General features: G+C 51.2%; 1 protein-coding gene across 2 annotated transcripts in view; it reads left to right on the forward strand.

Annotated features, from left to right (window-relative positions):
* The first annotated feature begins 285 nt into the window (after positions 1-285).
* The window catches only part of NEGR1 (neuronal growth regulator 1), a 188,246-nt gene continuing 176,153 nt past the window's right edge, over positions 286-12,378 (forward strand). The window contains exon 1 of one of the 2 annotated variants that reach the window (XM_048945051.1): positions 286-506. In XM_048945051.1, the coding sequence (XP_048801008.1) occupies positions 337-506 (170 nt within the window). In that variant the 5' untranslated portion in view covers positions 286-336. The remainder of the gene's footprint in view (positions 507-12,378) is intronic. The other variant, XM_048945052.1, reaches the window with a different exon arrangement.

The raw sequence follows: 12,378 nt of genomic DNA on the forward strand, positions 1-12,378 counted from the left end.
GCCCCGGGGCAAGGTGGGCTCTGGGGGCCGCGCGGCGCCCGCAGCCGAGCCGTGCCGAGCCGAGCCGAACGGCTCCGAGCCGATGCGGGCCGGCGCGCGCTCCCGCCGCCGCCAGGACGGTTGCCAGGCAACGGCTGCGTGGCAACGGGCTGCCAGCCCGGGGGCCGCCCGCCGCCGCGGCGCGCAGAGCGCAGAGCGGGCGCGCTGCCCGCCCGGTAGATGGTGCGGCGGCCGCCCGGGAGCAGCCACGCGCCGCGCTCGGCCGCCGACCGCGGGCAGCCCACGGGCAGCGCTCGGCCGCCGCCGGGCCCAGGGGCAGCGCGGAGCGGCGCGGAGATGGTGCCGCTGGTGCGGGGCGCCGGGGGCTCCCACCAGTGGCTGGCGGCCGTGCTGCTCGGCCTCTGCTGCCTGCTGCCCGCCGGGCGGCTTGCCGCGCCGGGAGGGGACTTCCCCGGGGCTGCCGCGGACAGCCTGGTGGTGCGGAAGGGGGACACGGCCGTGCTCAGGTAGGAGCGGGCGGGGGGTCGGGGCTTCGGGCCGGGGTGTGCTGAGCGCGGGGCCGTCCCGAGCCGCACCGCAGCCGCCGCGGCGTTCCGTCCTCGCGTCGTTGTGCCGCCCGGCGCCGCTCAGCCCTGCTCCACTCCGCGGCCGCTGCGCAGTTCCCGCTCTGCCCGAGTCCCCGTGCGAATGCCGGCGTCGCCCTGCCCTCGTTGCTTTCCCGTTCTAACTCTCTGCCTGTACTTTTGTCGCCGCTCCGTCGCCGCGCGCGGTTTCTCGTTAATCTCGGCGCGATCGCCGTGCCGCTGTGCGGAGCTGCCCGAGCCGCGCTCCGCCCGCGTGTCCCTCGGCCAGCCGGGCTGCGGAGCCTTTGAACGGCTCTAAACCCGCTGCACCGGGCCGCGGGGCATCTCCTACGGAATTCGGGATCGCTGTCCTGTCTGCCGTTGCTGCAGCGGCTCCCGAAAATCCAGCCGCTGTCCGCGTAGGGCTGCGGGCAGCGCTCTGCACGCGTGCCCCGCTCGCGCTCCGTGCCCGAGCCGAGAGCTGGCCGTGTCTGCTCGCAGTGCGGGGAACGAAGGCAGCGCGGAGCTGCGGGCGCTGCGCGCTCAGCCGGCGCTCGATGCTGTTAGTGCGCAATGAATCGCCTTGAGAAGCACCTCGGTGCCGAATTGACCGGTGCTCTAAAGGTTCTCTGCCGGAGCTTGTCAGCCGGAATCGGTGCGGAATTCTAGGCCTGCGTTTGTTGGAAACTCAGTGTTTGTGCAGCTGGGTGGATTACATAAATGGGATCGGGCTCTGGGGATCGGAACATCGCTGCTGTCTCATGGGCGAACGTCTGCTCGGTAGCGAGCTGCTGCTGAACGGAGCGCAGTCACTGCTCGACTCCGGAACAAAGCAGTTAGATGGGAAACAGCGCGGTGTTGTGTCTGTGGGTTCTCATCCTCCTTGCACTAAGATTAATTTCTTTCATTTCCTGTGCTTTCTGCGGGCTTGCTCTCAAGTAGGAGTTTGGTTTGTTTTCAGCTGCTAACGCAGCTTGAAAGCCACTTGTTTTCAGGTGTATCACTAGAACAGATCGCTACGCTGTAAATTGCTGAGAGTACAGGGCAGCAAGCGTGAATCGCTCCAGGGAAGTGCTTTCCGAAGAGCATACAGGAGATGTGTGGGGTTGGGCAGGGCTGTGTGCCTGGAATCTCTGGGTGCACGCCGTTGTGCTCCTCAGAACCGTTCCTCATTGCACATCTGTACCACGGATGTGTATGAGAAGCAGTGCTGCTGGTTCCCGGAGCGCTGGATGCTGGCAGCTGATGTAGGTGCAGGCTTGGTGCAAGGCAAAGCAGTGCAGGGGCTGAAAGAAGAGCGTTTCCTTGCAGCTCCCAGCCCAGCTTGGTTTCTCCAGCTGGGGGATGGCAGTGCCCCATCCTACCGGCACAGCTGGGTTCCCAGCACCGGGCTGCTTTGCTCCCTTCCTCCCCATGCTGTGGGAATGAGGGCTGCAGGGAGGCACCTCTGGCCCACACACAGGCAGCTCTGCACTGAGAGTGTCTGCTGATTGTTTTTTAATAATTAATGATGGAATATGGGAGTCCTTCACTTGGCTTGGAGTCAGCGCTTTCCTGGTTGAGGGAAGGTGGCAGTGGTTTATGGGATGCGTGTTTGGCCCCGATGGGCTGTGGATGAGCAGTGACAGCCTGTGGGACGGAGGGGCTGCTGCTCCTGTGGGTCAGAGCACAGGGGGAAGCACGCAGAGCGTGGCAGGAGTGCTGTGAGAGGCTGAGGGCAGCACCCCTGCTCCAGCCCTCGTCCCTGTGTTCACTTTCCATCATCTTTACCAGAAGTGAGGGATGAAACATCCTTCAAGTGCTGAGGCTTTCAGATAGAAGCCTCCAAGTGCTAACGTGAGGTAAAGCAAGTTGTGTGGATCCTTGATTGATCTGTGCTGTCCCACTGCTGTTTGTTTCACTGCTGATTGAGGTCTTAAGGAATTCTGGCTGTGATGCAGCTGTTTGGTACAACAAACTAATTTGAGGAAGCCACTTGTTTTCAGGTGTATCACCAGAAGAACAGATCGCTACACTGTAAATTGCTGAGAGTACAGGGCAGCAATCTGTGTTCTATGACCCGTGTTTCTCTGGTGTCTCTTTTAAACACCTCCCTGTGCAGGGAGGGATGCAGCCCTGGGTGTGCAGTGACCCTGTGGCACTGACAGCACTGTCGGTGCTTCAGGAAGAGGTGACCAGCCCAGAGGAGCTGGGTGAGGCCCCATCCCCTCCACAATTTGTGAACAAAAGTTGCTTGAAGTATCTGAAGTGCAGAGCTGAAAATGATCAAAATGGTCTTCTCAAGAAAGCAGGTTTTTTTTCCTGCATTTTGCTTTTTTTTTACAGCTCACAAACGATTAAAGCAGATTTACCTGAGAGCCCTTTCGTAATGTGCAATCACAGAAAATTAAGCTTTAGAACTTGACATCTTTTAAAAACAAAAGATACGTTGCTGCTGTCTGAGCATAGAATAATTTATTAAATATGTACTCTAGGATACTTGAAATGATGCAGCTTTTTCCCTGTAAGCGTTTAAGTCCCAATGCTCCTTAGTGGGATGGATGTTCCCAAAGCATTGGATGAGAAGCTGGGTGCTGGAGGCTGGCAGAGCCTCCTGCAGCCCCATGAGGAGAGATGCAGAGCCCCACGCCCAGGAGGAGCAGCCCAGCACCAGGACGTGCTGGAGGCACCCAGCTGGGAAATGGCTTCCAGAAGAGCAACCAGGAGTCCAGGTGTATCAGCAGTGCCAGCAGGTCTGAGGTGATCCTGCCCTCTGCTCAGCACCTGGAGCACTGGGCCAAGTGCTGGGCCCCCAGTGCAAGAGAGACCTGGAGCTGCAGAGAGCCTCAGAGGTGCTGCAGGGCCTGGGGGAGGAGGAGAGGCTGAGAGCTGGAGCTGTTCAGCCTGGGGCAGGGGTGGTTCAGGAGGATCCCACCCACAGCCATCGGTCCCTGCAGGGAGGTGTAAGGAGATGGAGCCAGGCTCTGCTCAGCGGTGCCACTGATGGGCGAGAAGCACTGGGCACAACCTGGGCCCAGGAGGTTCCCCTGAAAGCCAGCACTGAGCACAGGATCAGATGTTGGCAAGGGACCTGGGGAGGTTGTGGGGTGTCCTCTGTGAGATGTCCAGAAACTGCCTGGGTGATGCTGGGCTCAAGATGCTGGAGGCCCTGCTGGAGCATGGGGAAAGGTGGGCACAGGGGTCCTTGCCAACCTCATCCTTGTTCTTTGAATGCTGTGTAGGAGCGTGCTATGTAGGCAGTGTAATGAGTTGACAAACATGCACAGCATTTCACTGTGTCTTACAGCAGCAAGCAGGGGTAGAAGTGTCCCCACTCTGATATTGATGAGCGTAGCTGTAATTCTGCAGAAGAGGCCCACTGAGCAAGATCCTTGGGGAGCTGCAAAGGTCTTCCTGCAGCCAACAGACCTTGCAGGCAGCCTGTTTGCTGTGGGGAGGCAGGAGCAGTGCTTCTCACTCCCGGCTCCTCCATGTGTTGTGGTTTCTCCATTTTCTCTACAACTGGTCTCTTGTTGGCATTAAGAGCACAGATGTGTAGCAGGCAGCCCATCTGAAGCACTGCCCATCTCTTTCGGTGGCTGCTTCCCAACATGTTCTAAAAGAGATCCCTTTGGGGTACAAAAGAGAGCTCTTCACATTAGGTGGTGTCTAAGGTACCTGAAAGCTGATGTGACCAAATATTTGGAGTGGCTCCTGTTTTCTTATGGTTCAGGTCAGAGATTCAGCTTTGTTTTCCTATATTTTGCTGATGTTTTTCTCTTGGATGTACAGTGCCTTTGGTGAAGAGTGAGTTCCCTGAGTGCACGGTATTCTCTGACAAATCAGTGAGAAATTATACATGGGCAGAAGTGTGGAGATGCGTATGAAGAAGTCATCAAAGAAAATGAAATAAATTCTAGCAAAGAAAATGAATTCATGTAAGTCCCTCCCAAGCCTGTGTCCAGATGTGAAGTGTCACAGCATTTTACAGCATCAGCTTTACAAAACAAGGGGTTTGCAATTTTCTGTCCTGTAAAATATGCTCTGAGGCGTGTTAATGGCTGTCAGGCTCACTGATTTCTTTATCACCGTTTGACTGGTGCAGGCAGTTGCTAGCAGAACACGTGCTCTGTGTTTTCTGCTCTCCTGCTTGCCCTCTGGATGCGCCTCATGGCAGTGTCTGACCCGCTCTGAAGTCACTCTGGCATAGGGATGGATTCTGCCCTGGCCAAGGAAAGTTGGCAGCAGCAGCATCTCAGCCCATGCCTCCAGTTCCTCTGGCTTCACACATATCCTGGTTTTTAGACCCCATATCTAAGTGGCTGGGCTGGGGCTGGTGACTTCTGGGCCTTGGGGCTTCATGGCACTTCTCTTCTGACAAGAGCTGCCCTTTACAGCAAACAGTCTTTACAAAAGAGCCACAGTGGTCATGGAAAGCTAGCAACAAGTCTATAAAGTGTAATTCATCTGCCATCACTCAGACTCCTGAGAAATGGGCGTTTGGAATGCTGGGTCTGCGGTTGAGTAGCAGGAGCATATAAAGGGTATAAGGTGTGTTTAAATATTAAGAGACTACATATTTTAACATTACAGTCCCTCGAATTCACATCCACGCACCAATGTTGAATACAGTTGTCTGCATGCATGTAGAAGTTCAGATTTAAGGGGGCAGGTAATGCAATAAATATGAAAGATTTCCTCTCTCCTTTATGATTTCAGATGGTCTGTTTCTGACTTCCATGCTCTTTTGGTATTCTTGTGCATCTCAGGATCATGAATTATTTGGCCGTGTGAAGCTTTGTTCCATCTCTCTGAAATATAGCTGTGTTATGTGGAGATCCACAGGCACACACAAACATCCCTCTAAAAGGAGGCTGTTCTTTGGGGACGGCTCTCACGTTCTACAGCCCTACCTGTTATTAAACAAGCATATGTTGGCACTTGCCTCTTGTCTGTGCAGTTAAAATAAATGCATTCAGAGTCAATTGAAATAATTATTTTAAACCATTGTGAATGTTTCAGATGTTATGCAGAGGAACTAACAAAAAAAGGAATGAGTAAAGAGCGAAAAACAGCTTGTTCTGAAGAATTTTCTGAGAAACAAAACACGGACGTGACCTGCTTCGTTTAGCCATAGACAGCTGATCTGGTCCCACACCGTGTGGTGCAGGCAGGTTGAGCTGGCTGCAGGCCTTCAGGTTGCAATGGGCACAGCAGGGCTGAGCCTTCAGGTTGTAATGGGCACAGCAGAGCAGCAGTGGCTGCAGACATTCAGCTTGAGGGAGGTTCAGCCAGCAGTGAGCAGGAGCAGGGCAGGTTGCTCTGGCTGGGTGCAGTTCTGGACAATGTGTGTGCTCTTGCAGGTGATGGTGGCAGCCCGGCCGTGGTGACCTGCCATCTCACAGCTCAGGAAGGCAGCTGGTGTTCACGCAGGCTGTTCTTGGGGCTGCATCTCCCTGCCTCATCGCCTGTGAAGATAAGGCTGTGAAAGAGCAACCTTTGTCTCCCTGTGAGAGCGCTGTTCCTCATGAGGAATGGGGAATTTCTGTTAAATAACGCTCTGTTAAGGCTCTGCGTGTTGGCAGGGTGGGGGTGGGCTGCGGAGCCCTCTCAGTTCTGGCTGTCTTTCAGCCTTTGAGAAGAGACGATCAGTACGAAATCCACGTCCTTGTGGGAACAGAAAGGTCCCACTTAGAAGCACAGGAAGCGGCTCTACGAATCTGTAAATTTTCCATTTTCCCCAACTCAACCCAGACATCAATTCAAGGTTCGTTCTAACACAGTGTTGTGCTTGTTTAAGTTGTTTCAGTTTGGAGGCAATCAGTCCCTTCTTTGCACTGATCATGCTCATGGTATTGCTGGGTGTGTGGGGTGGGCATGCAGGGACATCCATTGCATTGCTGGGTGTGGGGTGTGTGCACGGGGGCAGCAGCATGGCAGAGGCTGCACAAGCTCCTGTGGTTGCTGTGCTCTGGAACCTGTTCTGCTCCCACCCCAGGATCTACCAGGCTACCCACCATTTTTCAACTCTGCAGAAAGAGCCTTTCCTCCTCCAACCAGATGCATGTTGTTGTTTTCCTGAGATCAGAGCCACCAGCACGGGCTGAGTTCATTAGCACACTGCACGCTCCTGTAGATGAAGATGGAAAATAGGCCCAGTGAAACATTCAGCCCTCCCAGCAGCGTCTCGTGGTGCTCCTTCAGTACTATTTTCTTATACACAACTGTGGGGGCCTCAGTAGGTGTCTGCAGTAACTCTGGCTTTGTGTGGTGCATTACTTACAAAGCCAGTAGAGATTTGGTGGTGACTTCATTGTGAGTGTGGTCCAGCACAGAGTTCAGCCTGAAACGAGGCCGCTTCAGCTGCTAGCGGTGATTCTGCAGTTTTTGAGCATCTTCAGGCTCAGTGCTGTCTCTGTCTGTGGGTGGCTGTGGGCATACGTGCCAGGGTTGAAGTCTCATGTCATTGTGAACAGCCAAAGTTTTAGTTTTTATATCCACTGAACTCTCTCAAAAATATGAGTTGAACTAAAACTCGCTCTGTTTTATAACAGAAAACCCGTCAATCTGTTTTAAAAGATTTTCCCTTGGCAACAGCAGACAATCTGGTGGTCAGACAGCCAAACAGCTATCATTAGTCATGCATAATTAAAACAAAGAGAGTATCCAACTGTTAGCAGTATCAGTTTTGTCTTGAAAAAATCTAATTAGCATACAATGCATGCAGAAATCTCCTGCAATTTTTCTTATGCAAATATCAATGTAAATGAAGGAAATTCTATATATTCATGTACAATAGGCTGGGTTTTTTTTCTCTGCTTATTTAAATATACAGGAATAAGATATCTGTCCAGCTTAGTACAGCATCTCTGGTATGCCTGCTACATTTACATAATGCGGTTCTGTCAGAAGGATGCAGGAACTTCATTCCCTCTACAAAACACAGGCATACATAATTTACTATACAGTTGTATGCCTTTGATACTTCACTGGGCTCATGTTAGAAATGTTTTTAAGGTGAATATAATTTATCCTTATCAATCAGTGCTTGAGGACGAAGCTCTCCTTCTCTGCCCCACCGATTCCCATTGGGTGCGGACGTGGCTGTGGGTTTGTTCCTGATGTGAAGAAGCGCTGCAAACCCCGGGCTGTTGGCTTTTGAGGAAGAGCTGCAGTCTCCATCCCAGCCTGGTGCCGCGCTGCTGGCTGGGAGCCGCGTTTCCTGGGGGCACGGCCTGCCCAGGAGGCTGTGCAGAGCTGGGAGGTGCTGGGATGGCTGCGGGCGGGTTGGCGATGGGAGCTGGTGGGAGCAACCTCACCCACATGTTGTAATAGCAGCTGAGGAGCAAAGCAGCGCTCCGACACGGCGCTGCTATTTCTCACTAATTGGAGATGGTACCGTCTATAAACCACAGGTCTAGAGGCACGCTGAGGCTTTGCTGCTAGCTACAGGCTTGGTGTACTTAATTAAGCATGAGTGACATAAGGCAGTTCTCTCCAAGGAAAACACAACTGAAGAAGGGAGGGAGAAGCTTCAAACAAAGTTCTGGTTGATTTAATGTGTATAAGGTGTATGTGTGGCTGTGCAGAAGGCAGCAGCAGCATCCCTGCAGGAGGCTGGGCTGGCATTGGGCTGCAGGACATGCCCTGGTGGGCTGGGCTGAGAACAGGGTGCTCAGCCTGCTGGTGACAGCTGTGAAGTTTCTGCTGTCACAGAATCACAGAATGGCCATGGTTGGAAGGGACTCAAGGATGATGAATCTCCAACCCCCTGCCACATGCAGGGCCACCAATCTCCACATTTAACACCAGAGCAGCTGTGTTGTGGAATAGGTTCTATGTTCATCCACCTGGTAGGTATGTCATACAGGAAAGCCCTTACCTTTTCTTCAGTAAAATAGTTTCATTTCTGACTAAGAAAATGGATATATATGTAGGCATGCATTGGAATTGTTCATAGACGCAGTGCTGGGTTTTTCTATGAAAGCTGTTAATTTCATGTAGCAGTTGATAATTTCTCTGATCGTGTTTTTCTCTCTGGGCTGTGGTGAGGGTGGGTGCCACGTGCATGCGGGAGGGATTGCCCTGTGCTGCTGTGGAACACCAGTGCTGCTGGAGGAAATGAAGCAGTATCACTTAAACCAGTTCTTTCTCTTTCTTTCCCCTGTTTGCTGTGCCTAGCTGTGCTGGTTGTCCAGAGCTTTCTTTTACAGTCACAGAATCATAGAATGGCCTGGGTTGCAAAGGACCACAATGATCATCCAGTTTCAGCCCCCTGCTATGTGCAGGGTCACCAACCAGCAGACCAGGCTGCTCAGAGTCACATCCAGCCTGGCCTTGAATACCTGTTGTAGAGGGCAGCCTACATTCCAGCAGGTTCTGTGTGGGGCAGAGTAAGGCTTATGGAACAGTGCAGTGCACCTGCAGTCTGAGCAGGCAGGCTGGTGTGATCCTTGTGGGAAAACTTCCACAATTTTTCCAGCATGCTTGAATCACCAGCTGTAGTGCTGAGATATCCATGGATGAGCTTTTGCCTCCATTTTTGTGAGTTCAGGGCTTCAGGAAGAGCAGTGACAGTTTGCAGGGACAATACAGTGGAGTGTCGTTTGGTTGTCCTGGGGCAGAAGGCATCCCTGGGAGACATGGAGGTGTGCCCAGCCCCTGCCATGCACATCCAATGCATCCAGCTGGGAGCAGAGCATGGGGAAATGGCACTGCTGGGCCACCCGGGTGTTGTGAGCTGGGCTCCAGGGATCACAGAAAACACGGTGGGGGAGGAGGCAGCTCCACACATGGTGTTTGGTTCTGTGTGGCCGTGGTGCTGCTCACTCAAATTGTTCAGCCTGACACAGGAGCTCTAGACGTAACCCCGGCTTTTGATAAACTGTGGTGTCACTTAATTTTAGAACAGAGCTGCGAATGCGTGATGGGAAAATGAAAATGTTAAATATCAAAGTCAATATTTTAAGTAAGTGGTACATCGCAGTCGGAATAAACACGTTTTTATGTTGTGTGACATGGTCAAAATAAAGTGCATTTCATTACTGATGGAGTTCAGTAGCAGATGAGACCATCCACATGGCACAGTGCAGAGCTGCTGCTGGCTGGGAGGGCTGCGTGCTGCCCAGATGTGCACATTGGCTGAGTGAAGGTCAGGAATTCTTTCTGATGCCAGGGAAGAGGAGAAGAACTCCCTGCTGTTGCTGCTGTGTGATGGAGGACAGCAGAGGTCTGAGTGCCTCGGGTGAAGCACTGAAGGATGTTCATTTTCTCTAGTGGTTTTTCTGCCTGTTCCAGGAAACCCAGAACCAAGTGCAGAGGGGATGACAGCAGGCAGTGGCAGGGCTGCATTCCAGCTGTGAGGCTGCACCACGCAGTGTGAGCTGTAGCACGGGGTGCTGCCTTCCTGCTCCTAGCCCAGGGTGCTGCTGCAAGCACACATGGGGCTTGGCCAAAGATGGCTACATAGCCAAGAACAAAGCCCCAAGTGACTCTGCTTGCAGAGAGCTTGTTGGCTTCGTTTTGTTCTCAGAGTTGTGCTGACTTACCTTTGAGTTGGCGCAAGAATTTTCTACTGTTTGGCTTCGTGCATGTGTGTGGGGGTGAGCTGAAGGAGCAGGAGCGACAAGGCTTGCTCTAACATGTTAGTTTGATAAGGAACTCTTTTAGCTTAATTGTAAGAGAAATTGGGAAATGTCCTAAAGGAGTTTGAACAGTGCCAGCTCACTTTGAGGCAAATTACAGGCGAGGTTATCCTGGGGTGTGACTGCCTGACATCTGTAGTTGCTGACTGCTGCTCAGTAAAACCCCCAAATAACGTGATTTCCTGGGCTGAAGCAATAAGCAGTTTTCAGAGGCAGAGGGAAGGACGGATGTCTTGGCAAAACGAAGCAGATAAATAAAAGTGCTGTCTTTTTTCTTTGTTTACTGTGTCACAGAATCGGAAAGGCTGAGTTCTTCTGTGAGATAAATGAGTTCAGCCTTATTTAAAGCCTGGTTTAAAATCGGTAACTCTGTCAGGTCTACAAGCAATTATTTTGGTTTTTCTGTTCCTAACCATGATAAAGTAGCAGCTTTTAATGAGGGATTTGGATCAGATGAACTAAATTAGTTAAAAATGAGCACAGCTGTATATGAAGGTCTCGGAAAGGTCTTACATTATTAAATTGACTTATTTTGGAATCTATTCTGATGAAGTATTGAGTTATGTATTGAAGTGCATAGTTAAGCTGGGATGAAAAATGCCATGCTGGTGACAGTTATAATTACAAGGTTTTTTTGAGGATGTGGTGGTGTTTACAGAACAAAACACCACATTATAAGATAGCATTAAGACATTGATGTGTACAACATTCGTTCTGATTTTGTTACGTAAACTTGATGCGGTCATATAATATTTAAAAAATGGTAGTGCTAAAAAGCAGTTATGCACTTATTTAGATGTGTCATGTCATAATTATCTTGGGTATTATGCGTTTATAGCAATTAAATCAGTAAGCTGACAACACTACGTACTTTTCGTATTTGTTGTATTTATAGAAATGCACAGAATCATATCATAGAATCCTAGAATGGCCTGGGTTGCAAAGGAGCCCAACGCTCATCAGTTCCAACCCCCTGCTGTGTGCAGGTCGCCAACCAGCAGCCCAGGCTGCCCAGAGCCACATCCAGCCTGGCCTTGAATGCCTGCAGGGATGGGGCATCCACAGCCTCCTTGGGCAACCTGTTCCAGTGCCTCACCACCCTCTGTGTGAAAAACTTCCTTCTAATATCTCACCTAAACCTCCCCTGTCTCAGTTTAAAACCATTCCCCCTTATCCCATCACCATCCACCCCCACAAACAGCTGTTCCCCCTCCTGTTTATCGGCTCCCTTCAAGCACTGGGAGGCCATAATGAGGTCTTCCCAGAGCTTTCTCTTCTGCAAGCTAAACAAGCCCAGTTCCCTCAACCTTTCTTCATTGAAGAGATTCTCCAGCCCTCTGCTCGTTTTAATGGCCCTCCTTTGGACCCGCTCCAAGAGCTCTGCATCTTTCTTGTGCCAGGGGATCCCAGGCCTGGATGCAGCACTCCAGATGGGGCCTCAATATATAGAACAGTGCTTCGCTGCCTGGCTGTTACTTTGGGTCATCTTAACACAAGTGGAGCTGTGCTGCAGCAATGAAGACATTCTGTAGCGTTGGACTCGCCAGCCCACTGCTGACTCCTATCGCACCCAAACACCAGCAGTGCTATATTGTTAAAATTCACATTTGAGAGAGTTATTAAGTAAATCTACAATGAAATATTAGAAATGTCATTGAAACACTCATGCAAACAGTCAAAAAATCTTTGATTGGCAGTATTTCATGTATTGAGGGTCTCTCTAGGACTGTTGTTGTATGATGTGTAATGGGATTTTGGGTAGTGTGGGCAGTGATAGGAGAACGTTGTTCCAATCCCTAAATCCTGTGAGTATGGTTCATAACAGTGTGAGAGCCACCTCTGCTACAGAAATGAGGGTCGGATTCCTTCTCAGAAAAAGAATTCTGTCCTTTCCTGTTCAAGCTGATTTAATTGTTTGGGATTTTAGTAAGGATTTTTGGTAAGAATTTTTATGTTCTGAAGTTGATTCTCACAATTCTCACAATGGCTTGAGAGTTGTAGCTCACAGGATCCAAAGAATTTGGAAAAGCCCTTCAGAAGATGTTGGTGTGTAGTACTGCACCATATCCCATTAACTGCAAACATCCTTGAGGGTGATTCTGGAGAAGAGGGAGCATGAAGCAAACTGTTGATCAGACATTTCAGCTGGAAATGAAATGATGGGCGTCCTGTTCCAATTCCTACGTGCCTCT

This window comes from Lagopus muta, chromosome 5 (genome assembly GCF_023343835.1).
Source record: "Lagopus muta isolate bLagMut1 chromosome 5, bLagMut1 primary, whole genome shotgun sequence".
NCBI lineage: Eukaryota > Metazoa > Chordata > Aves > Galliformes > Phasianidae > Lagopus > Lagopus muta.